Raw genomic sequence first — 20,941 nt, forward strand, 5'->3', positions numbered from 1 at the left:
GAGAGAAAAAAAAATGGGGGGTGGAATGCAGATTAAGAAGTAGAGATGAAAGACTGAAGCCCCATTTATACCTGGTGCTAACATGGGTTGTGTGTCCTAATCTTGTCCACATTCTGATTGTGCCCACATTTTTGTGTCTGCATTGTGACCAAATTTCCTGATCCATCCCTGTATGCAAATTATTTCACAGCTATTCTTTCCAATAATAAGTTATTTATTTGAAGACATGTTGGTGGCATAAGTCAATGGTGCAGCCTGTCAATGATGTTAGAGGCCGGTATAATGATGATTTAAGTGGTTTCACTGCCCAGATTGGTCTACACAATGCGTCTTTTAATCGTGTAAACCTGTCTAAAAATGCGATTTCAATCAGGATGTGGATAAGATCAGGAAAAAGGACGCATGTTAGAACCAGGTATAAACAGGGCTAGAGAGAAACAACGGAGGATGACAAGCAGAGATGGGAGAGTAGAGGCAGGTTGGAAAAGAGGGAAAGAGAAAGACGGAACATTTTATACTGCGGCTCTGCGGATGACAAGCAAGAGTCGGGGAAGAGGAGAGAAGGAACGGTTGCTGTAGAAACGCTTGGCAAAGTTTTAATGAGGGCACAAAGTTCGATCCTTATGCCCACAACACATCCACACTCACACACACACAGTATATATACCAGCTGGCTTTAGTATTACCCTTTGTGACTACAGCTAACGGGAAAAAAAAGATCTACAAACCTTCACAGATCCCTCTAACACCAAAGTCCCAAATGAATAACAGGATAGGGAGTCACCCTTTAAAGTCAGATAGCCAAACATAACAATGTGGCATACAACATCCTCTCCAATAGTAGCATTTTGTTCTGTTGTGTATTGATAATGTGGTACTCTAAAATCAATTGTGTGGCGATTGGTTTTGAATCTAATGATGATCACGCTTCCATGCAAATGACTGAATTATTTTCATGGCCATGCAGCCACAGTTGGCTAGTTCTGAATGAGATGATAAGACAGTTGAGACTTGATGAGTTTGTTTAATGAATATATCATTGCTCTCTCATGGGTTGATACACATAACAACTACAGATGCACATCTTTGTTTATAATGAAGCAGAGATAGATATCAGATTTTCATACATTATAATTATTTGCAGACTCTATTTCGTTAATTTCTCGCTCTTTCACCTTTGACCTCTCACCTCACACTGAACTTAGAACCCTAACACTAACTTTCCTACTATCACACTCCTCCGTAGTCCACAATCCCTCCCGTTATCTCTCACTCGCATTCTCCAGCATCCTAACTTGTCCGTTGTTGTATACTCTCACCCTCCTCCTCCTCACCACTCTAGTCCCCCTCTCAGGGACCGCCTTCTTCAAGGTGTACCTCGTCAGTCTCGCTGCGCCACCTCTCATGCTCCGAGGTGGCAGAGCCCTGCTACCGCCACCCCCTCCCTCCTCCCCCTCGTCCCGGTAGCCGTGGCGACGGAGGAATGGTTCCAGGGTTGCCAGGCGATGGGTGAGTTCCGTGATATGCCTGTGCAGCAGAGTGACTTCCCTGAAGAGATCGTTGAGCGACTCGGACAGAGGGCGCACCCTGCAGGACACAAAGAGTAACTTAGCAACAGGCACTTCAAACTGGCAATCAATCACACTTTAAGAACCTGGACAGTAAATTCAAATTATTCATCTGCACTGGTCAATATTTTGGAGAGTCAAAACAGGAACTTAGCAACATCAATCTACAATGTCATTCACACATTGTTGGACAGATTAAATAACTTTATAGGCATACAACTTCATTATAGAGACATACAGTGCCTTCAGAAAGTATTCACCCCTCGTCACTTTATTCACATTTTGTTGTGTTATTTTAAATTGATGAAATGTAGTTTTGGGGGGGGTCACAAGCCTACACATACCACATAATGTCAAAGTAGAATTATGTTTTTAGACATTTTTACAAATGAATTACAAATGAGAAGCTGAAATGTCTTGAGTCAATAAGTATTCAACACCTTTGTTATGATAAGCCTAAATAAGTAAGGAGTAGAGATTTTCTTAACAAGTCACATAATAAGTTGCATGGATCACTCTGTGAGTAATAATCGTCTTAGCATGATTTTTTAAATGACTACCTCCTCTCTGTACCCCAGTGAATTTCAAGCACAGATTCAACCACAAAGACCAGGGAGGTTTTCCAATGCCTCGCAAAGAAGGGCACCTATTGGTAGATTGGTAAAATAAAAAAAGCAGACATTGAATATCTTTTAGCATGGTGAAGTTATTAATTACACTTTGGAGTGTGTATCAATACACCTAGTCACTACAAAGATAATACTGCAAAAATGTGGCAAAGTAATTCACTTTTTGTCCTGAATACAAAGTGTTGTGTTTGGGGCAAATCCAATACAACACATTACTGAGTATCACTCTCCATATTTTGAAGCATAGTGGTGGCTGTACCGTGTTATGGGTATGCTTGTAATCGTTAAGGAGTTTTTCAGGATAAAAAATAAATGGAATGGAGCTAAGCACAGGAAAAATCCTAGAGGAAAACCTGGTTCAGTCTGCTTTTCAACAGACACTGGGAGACAGTCACCTTTCAGCAGGACAATAACGGAAAACAAGGTAAAATATTGTTGCTTACCAGGAAGACAGTGAATGTTCCTGAGTGGCTTAGTTACAGTTTTGACTTAAATCGGCTTGAGAATCTATGGCAGGACTTGAAAATGGTTGTCTAGCAATGATCAACAACCAATTTGACAGCTTGAAGAATTTTAAATGGGCAAATGTTGTACAATCCAGGTGTGGAAAGCTCTTAGAGACCCAGAAAGACAGCTGTAATCGCTGCTAAAGGTGTTTCTAACATGTGTTGACTCAGGGGTGTGAATAATTATGCAAATGAGGTATTTCTGTATTTAATTTTCAATACATTTACAAAAATGTCTAAAAACATGTTTTACTTTGTCATTATGGAGTAATGTCTGTAGATGGGTGAGAAAAAAATATCCTTAATCTGTTTTGAATTCAGGCTGTAACACAACACAATTTGGAATAAATCAAGGGGTATGAATACTTTCTGAAAGTACTGTAAAATGGATTTGTACACTCTCTGTTGACCTATACCACAGTAAAGATGTCCCTCTGGTACTCCTACCTGGAGTAGTCAGGGAGCAGGGTGCTGGGCTGAGAGTGGAGTAGGGTCTTGATCTCGTTGAAGATGCGTTTTCCCCAGACGTCCAGGACTCTGGTCACACTGCGGACGGTGGTCACGTTCACACTCTCAGCTGCAACCACAACCCCAGAGAAAAGGAAGAAGAGACGTTATTATGAAAGACCTGTCTTTTTCACTTCTGCTTTTTCTTTCCTTGACGTCAACTGAGTAGGCTGGATGGATGTTCTTATTTATTAGCTTACCTCCCTCCCGGTAGTTCCAGTACCCATAATCCAGTTCGTTTTCCTCGCCAACGGACTGGGCCATGGTCGCCATGGCAGCCAGAAGCAGCAGCAGCATCACAGTTTGAGGGGCCATGATGAGAAGACACAGCCCTTTATGAAAAAGAAAAGGAAAACTCAACAAGAATGATTGAAAAAAATCTGCCAGTTAGCCAAAATCAGTGACATTACAACAATTTGATTACATTCAGAAGAAATAGGGAAAGTTAGAGACAGAGAGAAGAACCAGAAAGAGGGAGAGAGAGAGAGGGTGTGTGAGAGAGAGAGAGAAGAGTGAAGAAAAAGTTGTTTTTTCCACACAAGGCTGCCAACAGTCTCTCCGTGGCCCAGTTAAGTGTTGAAAACAGATCCACGTGCATGTTCACATGTTGGTTTGGTATAGGTCATCTTAGAAACCCTCTATATTACCTATCGCTCTTTGAAAGTCTCTCAATGTATGTACAAGTATGTTTTCAATACTATGACTGAAAACAGGTAACATACCTGTGGTAAGGACAGGAGTCAGACAGTCTTATGACCTGTTGGACTGAGCAAACTCAATTAGTTTATTTCAAAGCCTGAAGAAAATCTATTTTGTGTGAGGGACAGTGGGGCCTGTGTCTTCAGGACAATGGTGTGATAGAAGGAGAATGACCATGTGTCCAACCAACCAGCAAACAGTTTGAAGACCTTGATTGTATTATATTGGTTCCAGAAACAAGGCAATATAAAGAGCAAAGGGGATTATAGCCAGAACGGAGACCATGAGAAGGATTGGTAATCACTTGGAATGTTTTGGATATCTTAGATGATGACTCATGAAAGAAATCTTGTAAATGCTTTCATAAGAGGGTCTCGTGTTGCAGTTGGAACCAGACCAGATGGAGAGTGGAATACACAAATTAACACCTATCCTCACAAGAAACAAGCTTTAAAAGCCATATCAGGCACGAAAAATTGCCAAACACTCCGGTCACCTGAGACATTGACTGTTCTCCATGCTCCCGTTCTGCTACCAGTCACTTTTCAGCCTTGTTTACATGTATATCATACTACCAGTCACGTTTTATGTATGAACCCACCTCAACCACTCCAGTACCCCTGCACATTGAATAAGGTACTGGAACTGACCTGTATATACAACCACTCCAGTACCCCTGCACATTGAATAAGGTACTGGAACTGACCTGTATATACTACCACTCCAGTATCCCTGCACATTGAATAAGGTACTGGGACTGACCTGTATATACTACCACTCCAGTATCCCTGCACATTGAATAAGGTACTGGTACTGACCTGTATATACTACCACTCCAGTGTCCCTGCACATTGAATACGGTACTGGAACTGACCTGTATATACTACCACTCCAGTATCCCTGCACATTGAATAAGGTACTGGTACTGACCTGTATATACTACCACTCCAGTGTCCCTGCACATTGAATAAGGTACTGAAACTGACCTGTATATACTACCACTCCAGTGTCCCTGCACATTGAATAAGGTACTGGTACTGACCTGTATATTCTACCACTCCAGTGTCCCTGCACATTGAATAAGGTACTGGAACTGACCAGTATATACTACCACTCCAGTATCCCTGCACATTGAATAAGGTACTGGAACTGACCTGTGTGTACTTGCATTCTCGTTTCTTTAACTGTCATCGTCGTTCTTGTGTGGTTTTTATTCTTAATTGTATTTTTTATTCTATTTTCTATTATTATCTACAGTATATTATTATAACTGCAATGTTGGGAAAGAGCTCTCAAGGTAAGAATTTCACTGTACTGTTTTGGCGAATAAACATTGAAACGTGAAACTTGAATATGGTGGAGCTGTTTCAATAAACATATCAAGAACCAAACAGACAAGTTAGACACCTTCAGGAAGATAAGGTTCTGTATGTATCCCAGTTAAATTGTCAACGGTAAAACAACAGTGCCACAAACAACTGAATCAAGGCCAACAAACCAATGCATTTGCTGGATGAGAAGTACATTGCGTGTTTTAAATGAGTGAATGAAACAATACTTACACCTTCAGGGATTTAGGTTTAATTTAGCAGGTCCAAGTTGTCACTCAATAGAACTTGGTGCCTTCACTTTATTTGAAGTATTATCTCCCCCTTTTCTCTCTTCCACTCTTCCAATGCCCTGGTCTCCTCTTCTTCTTCCCTCTCTTCTCCTCTCTGTCCCTGCAGTAGTAATGCTATTAGCAGGAGAATGTGGCCGGGCAGTGCGGACCCACTTAATAAGAACTCTTTATTTGTGAACTGTGGGAGGACTGAGGAGCGTACACATCTCACTCTCTCTTCTCTCTCTCCCTCTTTCTCTCTCTCTCCCCCCTCTTTCTGGGTTCAAATCAAATCAAATGTATTTATATAGCCCTTCTTACATCAGCTGATATCTCAAAGTGCTGTACAGAAACCCAGCCTAAAACCCCAAACAGCAAGCAATGCAGGTGTAGAAGCACGGTGGCTAGGAAAAACTCCCTAGAAAGGCCAGCTGGGTTCCAGCTGGGTTCCAGATGTAAGTGTTCTCTTCATATTCACTTTTCTTTTTAGTCTTCTTGTCATTCCCCCCCTACCCCGCCCCTCTGTTTCCCCTTCTCTTTGATGCAGATGGAGTTAAAGAATGATTGTTATCCTATGAGCTATAACATTATTTCAAGAACCCAAAAGTATAACAGCAAATTCTCCACATTTCTCAAATGATGACGCATTTCATCCAGCTCTGGTTATCGTCCAAGTTCAGTCCAATACATCAACTGACCAAATCCAGGTGAATACCTTCCATACTGTTGACAGTGGATTTGCCCTGCCAGGTAAAATAATGCAAGAAAGTGATTTAAGGTCTGGGGGGAGTTAGAGATAGATAAGGAGGGCGGGAATGGTATGAAATAGAGTGAACATCATTTTTATTCACTGGTATCCAGATGTTAGTTCTGTTCTCTCTCTCTGAGTCTGTTTTTGTGCAGTGGCTGCTGTGAGGTCAGAGTTGGCTTCTAGCTCTGCCAATGAAAGGGGGATAACAGGGGAAAGAGTTTGTAAAAGAAGGGAATAGAGAGAGAGAGGGAAGAAGGGAAGAGGGGAAGAGGCATGGGCACGTGCAGAGGTGTTGTAATGCTGTGCAGTTCTTCCTTCCACACTGACTGAGAGCATTAGTTGAGGAGAAGTCAAACGGATGTACATTCACCTGGTTTGCATTAACATAGACAAATTGTCATCCCTCCCCCGAATTCCATTCTCTCTTTCTCAGATGTTTTCCTCTCTCTCTCTCTCTTTCATCTGAAGGGCCAGACTTTAGTGCTCAGACATTTAGTGCTCACGTGTGGTTTGAACTTTAACTCTGGGTCTCTCCAACACTGTCTCACAGTGGAGGAAACTCAACACTGCATCTGGGATGGATCTGGTGAGTGACGTAACAAACACAGTAATAACACAGTAGCTGCCTGTGGTATCACAACAAAACATACACAAGAGTGCATAATGTAATAACTTTACTTTTTCGACATTCCCTGTCTGGTGTAAATGCTTCATGCTTTCATTCATAATCTGTTTATAGCCTATGCCTCCTAGATCAGTACAGTATCTTGGTCATTCTATCTCTGATGATTGGGGATTTTACAAGGCTCACATGAATTAATACTTTGAGGAAGTGGCCAGGGCAAAACAGGAACCCCAGTATTGCGACCTCTCTGAGGCCAAGACTAACAGATATAGACATTCTGGGCAATCTGAACAGAAGAAAGGCTTAGAGCGACACTCATACACTGTTTGGGAAATTCGACGAAATCCTTCCAATACTGATACAGGTATTCCTATCTCAAGTGACCACAGAGAAATAGAAACAGAGGGAAAAAACTAAACGTTGGTGTCTCTTCAAAATGTGCATCTGGATGGTTGGAGTTCTGTGTGTCCTGATGTGTTTGGGAAATCATCAGGCTCAAGGTAAGGGTATTTAATTAACAAAACATTTAAATACCAATACCATGATACTGTTGAAAGTAATTTTTTCATGTTAGAAGTTAGAAATGTCATCATAGAAATTCCTGTTGTCATTTACAGAACTGTCTTTTCTCATCAACATTGTATATCAATGTATTTTTAGCAGGCTATATCAAAGTATTGCAAATCAATACATACAGTGAGGGGGAAAAGTATTTGATCCCCTGCTGATTTTGTACGTTTGCCCACTGACAAAGAAATGATCAGTCTATAATTTTAATGGTAGGTTTATTTGAACAGTGAGAAACAGAATAACAACAAAAAAATCCAGAAAAACACATGTCAAAAATGTTATAAAATGATTTGCATTTTAATGAGGGAAATAAGTATTTGACCCCTCTGCAAAACATGACTTAGTACTTGGTGGCAAAACCCTTGTTGGCAATCACAGAGGTCAGACGTTTCTTGTAGTTGGCCACCAGGTTTGCACACATCTCGGGAGGGATTTTGTCCCACTCCTCTTTGCAGATCTTCTCCAAGTCATTAAGGTTTCGAGGCTGACGTTTGGCAACTCGAACCTTCAGCTCCCTCCACAGATTTTCTATGGGATTAAGGTCTGGAGACTGGCTAGGCCACTCCAGGACCTTAATGTGCTTCTTCTTGAGCCACTCCTTTGTTGCCTTGGCCGTGTGTTTTGGGTCATTGTCATGCTGGAATACCCATCCACGACCCATTTTCAATGCCCTGGCTGAGGGAAGGAGGTTCTCACCCAGTATTTGACGGTACATGGCCCCGTCCATCGTCCCTTTGATGCGGTGAAGTTGTCCTGTCCCCTTAGCAGAAAAACACCCCCAAAGCATAATGTCCATGTTTGACGGTGGGGATGGTGTTCTAGGGGTCATAGGCAGCATTCCTCCTCCTCCAAACACGGCGAGTTGAGTTGATGCCAAAGAGCTCCATTTTGGTCTCATCTGACCACAACACTTTCACCCAGTTGTCCTCTGAATCATTCAGATGTTCATTGGCAAACTTCAGACGGGCATGTATGTGCTTTCTTGAGCAGGGGGACCTTGTGGGCGCTGCAGGATTTCAGTCCTTCACGGCGTAGTGTGTTACCAATTGTTTTCTTGGTGACTATGGTCCCAGCTGCCTTGAGATCATTGACAAGATCCTCCCGTGTAGTTCTGGGCTGATTCCTCACCGTTGTCATGATCATTGCAACACCACGATGTGAGATCTTGCATGGAGCCCCAGGCCGAGGGAGATTGACAGTTCTTTTGTGTTTCTTCCATTTGCGAATAATCGCACCAACTGTTGTCACCTTCTCACCAAGCTGCTTGGCGATGGTCTTGTAGCCCATTCCAGCCTTGTGTAGGTCTACAATCTTGTCCCTGACATCCTTGGAGAGCTCTTTGGTCTTGGCCATGGTGGAGAGTTTGGAATCTTTTATACAGGTAACAAGCTGAGATTAGTAGCACTCCCTTTAAGAGTGTGCTCCTAATCTCAGCTCGTTACCTGTATAAAAGACACCTGGGAGCCAGAAATCTTTCTGATTGAGAGGGGGTCAAATACTTATTTCCCTCATTAAAATGTAAATCAATTTATAACATTTTTGACATGCGTTTTTCTGGATTTTTTTGTTGTTATTCTGTCTCGCACTGTTCAAATAAACCTACCATTAAAATTATAGACTGGTCATTTCTTTGTCAGTGGGCAAACGTACAAAATCAGCAGGGAATCAAATACTTTTTTCCCTCATGTAAGTAAGTTGCCTATTTGGTTCTTCGATGTCAGATTGAGCCTTTCTCTACATCCCCCTGTGTTATTTAGAAGCCAACCCAGCCATCTCCATGCCGGACAGAATCAGGGTTGCTCTGGCAGGAGAAACGGTCCATTACAAAGTCAAAGTGACCATCCCAATGAATCAGAGCTCCAGCAACTTAGTCTGCTCTGGGCCTCCAGACCAAAAGAAGATAAAAGAATGGAGGATCCCCTTTTCTCCTGAAACAAATACAATAACATTTCAATTGGATATAACAGCATATAACAGTTCATACTCAGGAGAGTATAACTGCAAGTATAAAAATGCAGAGATCTTCTGGACCCTTCTGGTGAAAGGTGAGTGTGTGGTAGAAGAAGAAGAAAATGAAGGGATGATAGTTAGTGAAACTTCTGTTATCCACATGTTGAGTAACAGGAACTTGACATGATAGTGAAGACACAATCCCTTTTTAAAAGGGACCTTTTTTGGTACAAATACTGTAGATGTCAGCTGAATGTCGGATGTATGCCACCATCAACAACATGCATGATTGTCATCATGAAAATAAAAAGTCCTCTAACTCTTTTTTTCACTTGACATTAATCTACTTCCAACCAAAGTGTTCAGCCATTGACTGACACTGGACAAACTCTAATGGTACTACGTTTATTGTCTCTGTATCTCTGTGTCTCTGTATTTGTCTCTGTGTCTCTGTATTTGTCTCTGTCTCTCTGTATTTGTCTCTTTCTCTCTGTATTTGTCTCTGTCTCTGTCTCTCTTTCAGATGAGGGGTACCGGCAGCATTACTCTGGTTTCATCCTTTTCATCGTGTTGGGGGCTCTTACCGCAGGCCTCCTCATCTTCAGTGTGATCGGCTCCATATATGTGTTCAAAAGCCAATGGGTAAGAGATTTGAGAATGGTTTGGTGGATGTTTTGAAACACTGTATATATTTGTACCCTTCTATTGTGGTTGGTATGTTGTCATTGTATCAGTCCGTGTGTGTTAACTTGTTATTTCCAGGGTCAATTTATATTGAAGAATGAAAGTACCGGTAGTGGAGTAATCAGAAGGAATAGAGGGGAGAAAGAAGAGGAGGAGAACAGTAAAACATCAGTGAATGCAGCTGCCTCTGCTTCAGTTTACGCTGTAAGCATGTCTCTCTATCTCCATTGACTTGCTGTAACTATATCACATTGATTTTATGAGTTGAACAAAAAAAAATCACCTTGACACATGTCAAAGCTGTGTGTGGGTCATCAAAAGAATATCATCAACAAAGATTCACTGTTTTGATTAACTTTCACATCCACTGGAACTCCCTCCTCTCTCAGAGTCTAGAGTCTCGGCCAGCATCTGTCTATGAGGTCTTGACCCCAGGAGCATCAGCAGCAGCAGTAAACCGTGAATCTGTCCAGAGGAAAGGAAAAGTAAAGAGAAAGTCAAAGGAATCCGTCAGTGTGAACATACACTAACCAGGAAATATAAATTACTAAAGCCTTGGTTTTGTCATTCCAGATATATTATATTTAATTGTATTCTATTTTTTCTACTATATTCTTTTCGCCAAAATAGATATCAGTAGACCTATAGCTACCAGTAATGTTGATAAAGAGCTGTTCGAGTTAATGCGGATGCTACTGTCCTGACCTCTCTCCCACTCTCCTCCTACAGATGGAGAATGCAACGCCACAAGGGGAAGTAATATTTGAATGCGTCTATGAGAATTTCTGACCTAATGGCATCTGCACTGTGTTTGGGAATCTATATGCCTCTATTTTCCTGCCTTTGCAATGTCTCTTGTTCTTTTACACAGACCTAAAATCACGTCTGTATTTTACCCTGCAACTTCGTGACTTCTGTTGAAAATAAACTGCTGTGTCTCTGGTTGTTATCATCACTGAATGTCTCTGGTTGTTATTTTGTCTAATTAACTGATATCTGCAATATATCAGATTAATTTTATCGAGAGATTTTGCAAACTGAACCCCTGTACTCCCAAGTCCCACCATAATAAGATTGTATCCAATGAGACTATTAGGCTATTTTGAGTAAGAACCAATCGAAACGCGTCTCCAATCTCTACTTCCTGGTTTGGTCTATTTACGGTTTTCATCTATTGTTGACCATGGCAGCAGAGGGGGACTTTCTGATGAGATATCGTGCTGTATCAAATAAATTGAAAAAGTACGATTTATTACATTCTTGTCTTTGTTCTAGGTATCCATTCGAGTGACTGTGTACTGCATGATTGTCTAATCTTTTGAATTGCGAGCCAGGATTTCACAGCTAGCTAGCTAACAGTAGCCAGCTAAACTTGCTGTCAGTGTCATGGGTCCAAAGAAAAGCCCCATAAGCGTTATTTATTATTTTTTGTACAATTTTTACCATGTTTTGGCCAAACTCATTAACTAGCTGGCACTAGATAGATAATTAGTTAGCTGTTTCAAATGAATCCTCATCCCTGAATGATAATGATTGTTTAGCTAACGTTAGTTTTCTAGCGTTGTAGCTAATCAGGTACTAGAGCAGTGGTTACTAGGCTAATGGTAACTAGCTAACTAAACATGTCTGACATTCTGTTGTCCCTACTGGCTTAGTTGTAATTTCACTTTGCCCACCTTAGACGTTTTCTTCGGAAACCCAATGTAGCAGAAGCAAGTGAGCAGTTTGGTGAGTAGCTAATGTTTCCTGGAAAAATATGACTAATAACCATGTTTCTAACATATCAGCAATTCATTCATATGTTCATGTTTTCAGATGATGACCCTTACTATTAAGTACACCATTTGCACATTTCTGTTGATTATGTGGCTTGCATCTCACCCAGTATTTCTGCTTGGCTGCAGGTCAGTTGGCTAAAGAGCTGAAGCAGCAAGACTGCCTTCAGTATGCAGCCTTCTGTGACCTTGCAATGGCAAGGTAAGTCTCCATCTAACTATTGCCCCCTAATCAGAACATATTGTTTTCCCTTATTAATATCATACAGACATGGGTAGCATAGAATGATGGATCAATATTGCCCTTTCTCCTCCATTGTAAGTATTCTACAACCAACATTATTTCCTACTACCTATTATAATGTAAATTAGATATCTCACATTACAATATATAATCTATACCTGTTATATCCTACCTGAACCCACAGGTGTGAGCAGACTCTTTTCAATGCTCCTGGGGAGGCCCTGGCCCTGACCGATGCTGCCCGGCTCTTCTTGCTCTCTGAGAAGGAGAACAGAGCACTACAAGCCCCAGGCTTCGACGAGCACCTGCAGGCCGCACTCAACTGCTACAGCTTCGCCATCAAGGTAAAAAGACTACAAATGTTTGACATAATAGAATAGAGATACACAAACAGGTCACAAGTTAAAGGTCATGAACAGTCAAAATCATGTTTTTCATGAAATTTGATGATATTTGGATAAAACCAGATCAAAGTATGAAACATGACTGTTACTTCTACATTGGTAAAGTTTGATCATAAAGTTACTGGTCTCCTCCCCCATGTCAAACACTTTTATTTCAGGAGGCGGGATAATTAACGGGATAGGGGGACAGCACGTGTTTGCAGAGGGGCGTGGTTTATATACAGTAGCTAGATAGCTACTTTACTGGTGCAAAATTTGACTGTAGGGTGTCAACAAATATAATTAAAAGTTTACTCTTCATCTATGGCAAAGATACTTCCATCTGTGTCTGGTGGTAGTTAGTTACTGTCCAGCTTGGTCTTCAGCCAGCATGGAACAAAAGGGGGGGAAGGGCATTCAAAACTCTGACTCAATTGTCATGTCAACACATCCGTCAGTGCTGCTGTGAACTGCATCACAAGAGACCTAGATGTATAAAAACATTTTTTTAAAACACATCATTGATGTAATTTCAATGTTGTATTGAGTTGCTTTACGTTTCACCAAATTTGCTTGAGCTGATTTAACTGCAACACTGCTCACTGCATCCACGTTTCTTGACAGAGGCGTTTCAAAGAGCTGCCAGTCAAGGCGAGCTCATGAATATAAGCTTCCCTATTAAACCAGATGGAACTGACTGACATGAAGTGAGACAAAAGTGAGCGCAGCATTCAGTCTAGTTTAACCAGGCTTGGTGAACAACAGCTGTGAAAGGGAAAATGATCAATCAGAGTATCTTTATTGGTTTTGCTAGGGCATTTAAATGATAATCTAATCCTCTTTAGTTTATTGTTGAATCCATCTGAAATAACAGCTACGAAGAGATAGACCAAGCATCTGGAGAATTTACCGTACATACTAACAACTCATTTTCCCTGGCCTTTCCCCTAGATTCCTCTGAAGACAGTAGTATAATGCTGTGTTTTACAAATGTGTTTCAGGTTTACATTGAGATGAACCAGCCTGTCATGGCCGCCAGTCTATCTCTGGAACTTGGCAATGCCCTCAAGGTAATGGACCAAACTGATCACAAAAGATAGATTGGCAACCATTCCTCTTCTATGTCAGTCTGTGTGGTGAATTAAGATCATATGATCATCCCTCTCATCCTTTCTCTCTCTTACTCTCTCTTTTTTTTCTCTGTTTCTCTGTCTTCTGTTCTCTCCCCCTCCCTCTCTCCCTTCCCCTCCCTCCCTCTCTCTCTTCCTCTTCCTCCCTCTTCTCATCTTCGTCTATAGGAGATGAACAGACCAGGTGAGGCCATAGTTCACTACCAGAGAGCAGCAGAACTACAGACACAGCAGCCCATTGAGTCTCTGCTGTCTATGGGAGAGATGGCCACCTGCAAAATACTCACCCGTGAGTACAGTGGTGGGATGTGTGGGGGTTGATGGGTCTGGACCATAGGTGAAGATTTGTGTTATTCTTTGTTTTCAACTCCGTATGGAACTCAGAGCCAGGAAATTGGGTTATGGTATGGGGATTACCTGCATGTGGTCCAGATGTCAGTTGAAGCGTATACATGTGTTGGGGCCTAGAGTATACCAGGGTTGGGGTCAAAACCATGTCAATTCCAGTAGGTTGCTTTGGACATGGAATTTCTCCAGAGGAGTGCAATTCAATTTCTGACTTTACTGGAATTGATATTGAACTGACCCAAACTCTGGTGTTTGTGTTTCTAATCCTAACAACAACATCATGATACTGTAATAGACATTGTCTGTTCTCTCTGTGTCAGGTGACTATGACGGCGCGCTGGCCGTGCTGACAGAGATGCAGCTGATGTGTCAGGAGAGGGGACTGCAGCTGCCCGGCACCAGCTCCCCCGTTGGTGAGGACATAATGGACTGGCCCAACACTTGTGGCTAACTCATCACTTCCTGTGTTAAAGCAGGAAGTTCATGAACTATTCCGAAACTGATAACAGTATGCTTTTCCTCTGCTCATTGTCTTCTTAGGTGCATTTCTGGACATTGTGGCCAAGTGTGAGATTTCCAGAGTACTTTTGCTGATGCTGCTTGAGGTAAGCATAGCATAGCGAAGATTGTTGTCCCTTCTTATAACATTTCACTTCACTTGTATTCAATTCCTTCCTACAAACACTTACAGATTATTTATCACTGCTAAATTGCGTTATCTCTCTGAAAGCTGAGAACGAATGCTAATGTCTTTTGCAGCCTCCTCCCCAGAAGTTGTTGCCAGAGCATGCCCAGACCCTGGAGAGATACGCCTGGGAGTCGTTTGACCCTCATAGTCAGGGTAACTACACTACAGCCATTAGTCTAACCTGACTGACCTTAAACACTCATACACACAACACTAGCAAGGTTGGGATGGTGAACGAAGTTCATAATTAAATATTTCCAAACCTCTCATTGTAGTGACCTTCCTACCTGAGAATGTCTTCCTTCTCCTGCAGTCAGTTGTGGTATGTGGCATATTTCCTTACTAGACTATATCACACAAAATAGCTATGTGTTGGCCCTTAATGTCCGGGTGAGAAGGTCCAGTGTCTCACATGAGGATTAATAGGAGCGTAATTGTAGGACTGAGTCAACTTTAAAGCAGGAAACCATTGCTGCTACATCTTATGAATGAATGGTATGTACCCATTGAGTCTTGAAGAATATAACTTTATAAATGCCTCATGAGCTTAGTTCAACTGTCGTACCCCATCAGAACCCAAAATATAAGCGTGTTTTACTTCAATGTTTGTAAACAATGCAAATAGAAACTGTACAGCCTAACAACATGGTTAAAACTATAATGTTGATATCATGGATGGTCAGCCCTTGCATCCATAGCTCTGTTTATGAATTAGTGGTTATGTTTCTCCAGGCCCATCCCTCAGCATTTAAAAAAAACAAAGGCAGGGTGACGCTTTATTGTTTTGATTTAAGGATTCTAGCTTTATGCTAGGCTTTCAAAGTCTTAAGTCTATCTTCATTGTGTTGTTGCAGATGGCCTGCCAGGAAAAAGACACAGAGTCCCTCAAGTCTCTTCAACCTGAACTCTGGTAAGCAAAAAGAAATCAGTCATGTGGTAACTATTTAGCTGCAATACACATTTCAATTGAGTTTTTTTCCCTTATGATTTTCTCACTGATATCTTGTCTTTAAATTATTAAGAACATTTCAGTAGACTGTAAGGAAAATGGACAGTAAATTCTTCTTCTTCATGCCTCAGGCCTCTTCTCTCAGCAGAGCAGAACCACCTCCTTCACCTGGTGGTGCAAGAGCGGATCACCCCCTCTGGACAGGGGATTTAGTACATTCCAGATCAGCTCACTACACCCCCTCGGAATGACACATAATGGAACATTCCTGTCTCTGTCTTGGTCTGTTGTAGGGCCTCTTGAATAATGTTTTGGTGGGGTTGCATTCAAACACATTTTGCATCTTTTCTAAAAACGTGGGAACCGGACCAAGCATGTCATTGTGAAGGACATACTGTGCATCCCTGTTATGCCTATTAGTGGTCGCACAATTACTCTCGAAGTCTTGCATCAAATAGTTATTTATTGGAAATATGTTGAATAAATGAAATATGAATGAAAAATGCTTTTAATAGCGTTTTTATTTTGTTAATAAATTGTATAGTCTGAACAAACATGGCTTAAATTCCAATGTAATTACAAAACAGAATCCCTCTACTGCACTATAATAAATGGTGATATTACATACACTGCATTGACCTCTGTTCCTGATTTACCTTTTTCACTTGTACAAATTAAAATGTACTTTGATATAGCAGCCAACCAAAACTCAGAATCACACACATGATTAAAATGTATTTTGATATAGAAGCCAACCAAAACTCAATCACACACGATTAAAATGTACTTAGAATACATGTTACGACAATTACACAAACGGTTACAATGTATTAGATCAAAAAACAATTGGTTATAAAATACTTCAGTTATAAAAAATAAAAATTCAAATTCCTTTTAAAACATGTACTGGAAATTAAAGCTTGTTTGCTGATTGTTCAAGTACTGCAACAGGTATGTAGCATACCTTGAAATATACAGTACTATATCAATTACACATTACAAATCTCCCATTTGAACAGGCATGCAGTAGTCTGCATAGAAATTGATTGTGCATACAATTCTTTGGGGTCCGCTCCCCCCCTTTCTGTACCACCTTCCTCTTCACAAGAAACATCGGAATACTGGGACTGTTAATAAACTAATTAAGACCCCTACCCTCCCTCCATCCCTTTCCAACACAATGCAAAAACATAATAAAAACTGTCCTTCCTTACAATCCTCCTCTCCTCCCCTTCATCCCTTGTTCCTCTACTCGCTCTTCTTGCGCAGGATCACGTAGATGACGCCCAGTATGAATGTGAGGACGAAGGAGATCCAGGCCAGGATGAAAGAGTGTCCGAACCAGCCCTTTTCCTGCTTGTGGAAGATGTCCGTGTAGATGGACGCAGCGATCATTACACACAGACCTGGATGGAGACGAGCGGAGATTTAAAAACACCTGTTAGGTTAATAACAGTAATGTGCTGTACTGGAAACATCACCTCAAAGTCACTCATAGGGCTGTAGACACAACTGCTGAGGAGACTATTTCAACCTGAACTTAAATAACAGTGATAGTTATAGCAATAAACAATAGTGTTTTTCAATCATGCTCATGGGGACCCACCCACAGGGTGTGCATTCAAAGACAATGATTAGTGATCAGTTTGCATCAGTTATTAGTTTGCTTGCTAGTGCTGGACTACAACAAAACATATACACTGTGTTTATATCAATGTCATTACATAGATTATACAGTATTCAGACGCAGATACAGGGACCCGAGCTACTTACAGGAGATGAGCATCAAGGCTCCAGAGAAGGTGAACCTCTGGCCCTTGGACAAAGTGAAGAGTTGAGCCACGAACACAAACAGGCCCAGGATGGAGAAGATGCAGGCCAGCACTGCCCCGGCCTGCACTACCTGGAGGTATTCTATAGGGGGATACAGAGAGAACAGGGCTCCATGAGATGGGAAGATGCACATACTGATCCTGACACACTATACTCTTGTCATACAGAACAATGACAGTCATTTATTTTAAATAATAATAATTACAAAATATATCTTTTTTTTCTCCATGTCATGTCATGTAGAACCTACCAGCAGGGGTAGAAATAAAACCATTCTGGGAACTCACCATAGTAAAATGAATACAAACTAGTTTCACTTTGGAAGCTTAATTTGACTCCTGCCTACCGAGCGAGTATAAGCATATGCACATGTCCACTCTCTTGTTTTGGTAGAAGCTAATACTGTGTAGCCATAACAAGAGGTGAGCACACAGATGCTGTATCTTAATGTGAGCCAGTTTCAACCAGAAGGAAAATAATCCTGCAGCAACAGGAAATATGAATGACATTTTTGTAGGGGTTGATACATTTTTCGTTGGGAAAATCGAGTCAGATATTTTAAAGTAGAAATTACAAACTTTCGAAGCCTTTTCAAACCTTGAGTACACTACAAGTTTGTATTTCCTGCTGTGCAGGACAATTCCTGCAACAACAGGGTCATCAAATTAAGAACGGCATCTGTACTATACCTTCAGCATAGTCTCCTTTGAGGTTGGTGTAGTGCCAAGCTGAGCCTGCCAGTTCCCACCGGCCCCACACGTCTGTGGTCACTGAGTCTGTGAACCACCAGGCCTGCAGAAAACAACACAGGAGAAGAGTAGCAAAGTCATTGTAACAAAAGTTACTAACATTATATCATAACAGTGTTGTAACCATGTTTGCAGTGTTGGATACTTAGGCCCAACAGTGGACATTTTTGTTCTAGCCCTGTATTTATTATGGTGTCCATAAAGACGTTCTGAAGTTCATATGGAGCAGGAGAACAGATTGGGTGACATTGGAAGCATGTGAAAGTAAGAAAAAGGAGAGGGGATATTTATTTACTTACATTATCAATGGTTGCCACCAGAAGCAGGATGATGGCGGTAATGTGAAGAACAACGATTCCAGCCAGGACCAACATTGTGACTAACTGAGAAAAGATAACTGTTGTGGAAAGATATCCAGTGAGTAGGCTATGCTGCTTATTAGAAACTGGGTGGTTCCAACCCTGAATGCTGATTGGCTGAAAGCCGTGTTATATTAGCCAGTATACCACGGGTATGACAAAACATTTATTTTTACTGCTCTAATTATGTTGGTAATCAGTTCATAACAGCAATAAGGCACCTCGGGTGTTTGTGGTATATTGCCAATATACCAAGGCTAAGGGCTGTTTCCTGGCCCTCTGCGTTGCATTGTGCTTAAGAATAGCCCTTAGCCGTGGTATATTGGTCCATATACCACACCACCTTCGGCCTTATTGGTTAATTATCTTACTAAATACGAGGCATAACCAAATCTGGGTCAAATACATGTAAAATACTTTAAAATGCTTGTATTGCGCTTGAATTGGTTTGCCTACAATGGGTATAATAAAATAGACCCAAAAGTGCAAACTCCCAGATAAATCAATCAACATTAAAGTATTTGACGTATGTTTTTGATCCAGGTCTGGGATAGAAGAGCGCTCTACCTAAATGGTCAATTGGGCTCGTTTCAAATACGACTCAAATCATTGGATTCGATTGCTCATTCACGTTTAGCCTATAAAAAGGAGTTTATAGATTCGTTTATTTGTTATCAACTACAATTAGACAGCTTAGAGGGTAAAATAATAATTGTTGTTTCTGTAGGTCTACCATCACAACAACATTGTTTAAAAAGTTACTCAAGTGTATAAAGTTATTAGGCCTAAAAGTATAGACTATTCGTTTAACTGCAGACTAATCATTATTAACCTGAATATATGCATTTTTTTTTTGACTCAATAGCAAGTTTCAGTAGAGAAAAATAATAGGCTATTCAACGTGGCCATGTATTTTAACTGGACTACTAGGCTGCACATTACCATTTGTTATGGATGCTATCCCCGTTAGTTGCAACGGGCCCCATACACAGGCTATGAGAAAAGAGCGCGAGAATACGACGACAGAAGTGAGTCTATGAAACAAATGTGATATACATAAATGAATACAACATCTTTATTAAAATATGATCTATAATACTATGCATAAAGTAAACCTATGTTGACGTTTTTTTGCAGCTCGCAAAAGTGAACTCCATGTAATCCTTCCAAAGCGTCCTTATCAACTGAATGTAGTCCCATTATAAAACGTTTAAATACCTCCCCAAAACTATTGTTTTCGCCCACAGAGCCTTCAAAAAATTCGCTAAACAGTACCAACCCTCCACCAATCCCATTGCACAGAAATTGTAAACCGCATTAGGCTGATAAACATTACCTGTGAAGGAGCTTTTACGCACGATAGTTATTTGCAATTCTGAAAAGCTGTAACGTTAGACCCACCCAGCATCGAATTCATAGCCTACACATCACTCTTTTTTTCTCTTCGGCCCCTTCCCTTCCCTCCCTTTCCCAAAACCCCACCCATATCCTCAAACTTTTTCGTATCTTTAAAAAGTCAGCGACTTTAAAAGTCTATGACAAATAGGCAGCGTTTCCCTCTGTCAAAACACTGCGTGAAGCTAAGTGATCTTCAAAGGAGCTCGTTGACTGAATGGAGTAACAATTACGACTGTGTACAGAATGTGTGCAGAACAGTCCCAGTTTGTAGTATATTCTTAATTCTAAAAAGAACCAAACAAACATGTTGCGCTCCACTCTAGCCCCCCTCCCCCGCCCTCAAAGCAATATGTAGGCTACACCTCTCCCTTTTACAATGAGCTCTCAACACATGAGAAATACAGTATTTTACTTCACATTCATATAAGTAAACAACAACACCCAATTCCCCTCTGTACGCAGTATCGCAGCAGCAACCCAAAATATAAAAGTAACAGAATAGCAACAGCCATTACCTATTCGTGTTTTGGACACGTCATCTCCATTGCAATGTTTTCCCCCCACATAGTTTATGGATGTCATTGTGTACTTTAGCCTATAGGCCTACTTTTTTTACCTTCAATATTTCAAGGTATTAACAAATTCTTTCTACTGTATGTCTCTTTTTCTTCCATGATGAAATCCAACCAGATTTTTGTTTTGTCTGAGATAATTAATCATTAACTGCACATGTGTCACTGGTGTCGTAAAGATTGGACCAAGGTGCAGCGGGAACGTGTACACACATCTTCTTTATTAAATAAAAAGAAGAAAAAAACTAAAGAAACACGTTGTAACGCCCTGGCCATAGAGAGGGGTTTTTGTTCTTTATTTTGGTTAGGCCAGGGTGTTACATTGGGTGGGCGTTCTATGCTCATTTTTCCATGTTGGTTTGTTTCGTTGATTTTGGCCGTGTGGCTTCCAATCAGGCACAGCTGTAGAGTGTTGTTGCTGATT

General features: G+C 41.0%; 2 protein-coding genes across 9 annotated transcripts; one reads left to right on the forward strand and one right to left on the reverse strand.

Annotated features, from left to right (window-relative positions):
• The first annotated feature begins 7,094 nt into the window (after positions 1 to 7,094).
• LOC106588956 (40-kDa huntingtin-associated protein) lies at positions 7,095 to 16,238 on the forward strand. 5 transcript variants are annotated; one of them, XM_014178541.2, is made up of 17 exons: positions 7,095 to 7,385; positions 9,213 to 9,500; positions 9,929 to 10,047; positions 10,168 to 10,293; positions 10,479 to 10,574; positions 10,819 to 11,331; positions 11,771 to 11,817; positions 11,994 to 12,066; positions 12,293 to 12,452; positions 13,493 to 13,561; positions 13,790 to 13,910; positions 14,290 to 14,382; positions 14,510 to 14,574; positions 14,729 to 14,810; positions 14,933 to 14,979; positions 15,512 to 15,567; positions 15,738 to 16,238. In XM_014178541.2, exons 6-17 carry the CDS (start codon positions 11,273 to 11,275, stop codon positions 15,817 to 15,819), a joined length of 954 nt encoding a protein of 317 aa, XP_014034016.1. In that variant the 5' UTR covers positions 7,095 to 7,385; positions 9,213 to 9,500; positions 9,929 to 10,047; positions 10,168 to 10,293; positions 10,479 to 10,574; positions 10,819 to 11,272; the 3' UTR covers positions 15,820 to 16,238. The 5 variants fall into 5 exon arrangements, with proteins under 5 accessions (XP_014034016.1, XP_045547082.1, XP_014034022.1 ...); XM_045691126.1 differs by having other exon boundaries at positions 15,755 to 16,238; XM_014178547.2 differs by lacking the exon at positions 14,933 to 14,979.
• Positions 16,110 to 20,562, reverse strand: LOC106588978 (epithelial membrane protein 2). 4 transcript variants are annotated; one of them, XM_014178575.2, is made up of 5 exons: positions 20,461 to 20,562; positions 18,488 to 18,585; positions 18,129 to 18,231; positions 17,380 to 17,520; positions 16,110 to 17,012 (listed from the first exon to the last, which is right to left on the reverse strand). In XM_014178575.2, exons 1-5 carry the CDS (start codon positions 20,525 to 20,527, stop codon positions 16,855 to 16,857), a joined length of 567 nt encoding a protein of 188 aa, XP_014034050.2. In that variant the 5' UTR covers positions 20,528 to 20,562; the 3' UTR covers positions 16,110 to 16,854. The 4 variants fall into 4 exon arrangements, with proteins under 4 accessions (XP_014034050.2, XP_014034056.1, XP_014034073.1 ...); XM_014178581.2 differs by lacking the exon at positions 20,461 to 20,562 and adding an exon at positions 19,884 to 20,036; XM_014178598.2 differs by lacking the exon at positions 20,461 to 20,562 and adding an exon at positions 19,884 to 20,001 and having other exon boundaries at positions 18,488 to 18,571.
• Between the last annotated feature and the right edge of the window lie 379 nt (positions 20,563 to 20,941).

Source organism: Salmo salar, chromosome ssa12, assembly GCF_905237065.1.
Source record: "Salmo salar chromosome ssa12, Ssal_v3.1, whole genome shotgun sequence".
Lineage (NCBI taxonomy): Eukaryota > Metazoa > Chordata > Actinopteri > Salmoniformes > Salmonidae > Salmo > Salmo salar.

Excerpts from the sequence above, each read along its gene's own strand:
- LOC106588956 (XM_014178541.2), top strand. The coding sequence starts at position 11,273 with ATGGCAGCAGAGGGGGACTTTCTGATGAGATATCGTGCTGTATCAAAT. Across the intron at positions 13,911-14,289 it reads CACCTGCAAAATACTCACCC|GTGACTATGACGGCGCGCTG; the intron begins GTGAGTACAGTG and ends TCTCTGTGTCAG. Across the intron at positions 15,568-15,737 it reads TCTCTTCAACCTGAACTCTG|GCCTCTTCTCTCAGCAGAGC; the intron begins GTAAGCAAAAAG and ends TTCATGCCTCAG.
- LOC106588978 (XM_014178575.2), bottom strand. The coding sequence starts at position 20,527 with ATGACATCCATAAACTATGTGGGGGGAAAACATTGCAATGGAGATGAC. Across the intron at positions 18,586-20,460 it reads CGTGTCCAAAACACGAATAG|TTATCTTTTCTCAGTTAGTC; the intron begins GTAATGGCTGTT and ends TTTCCACAACAG. Across the intron at positions 18,232-18,487 it reads TGGTGGCAACCATTGATAAT|GCCTGGTGGTTCACAGACTC; the intron begins GTAAGTAAATAA and ends TGTTTTCTGCAG.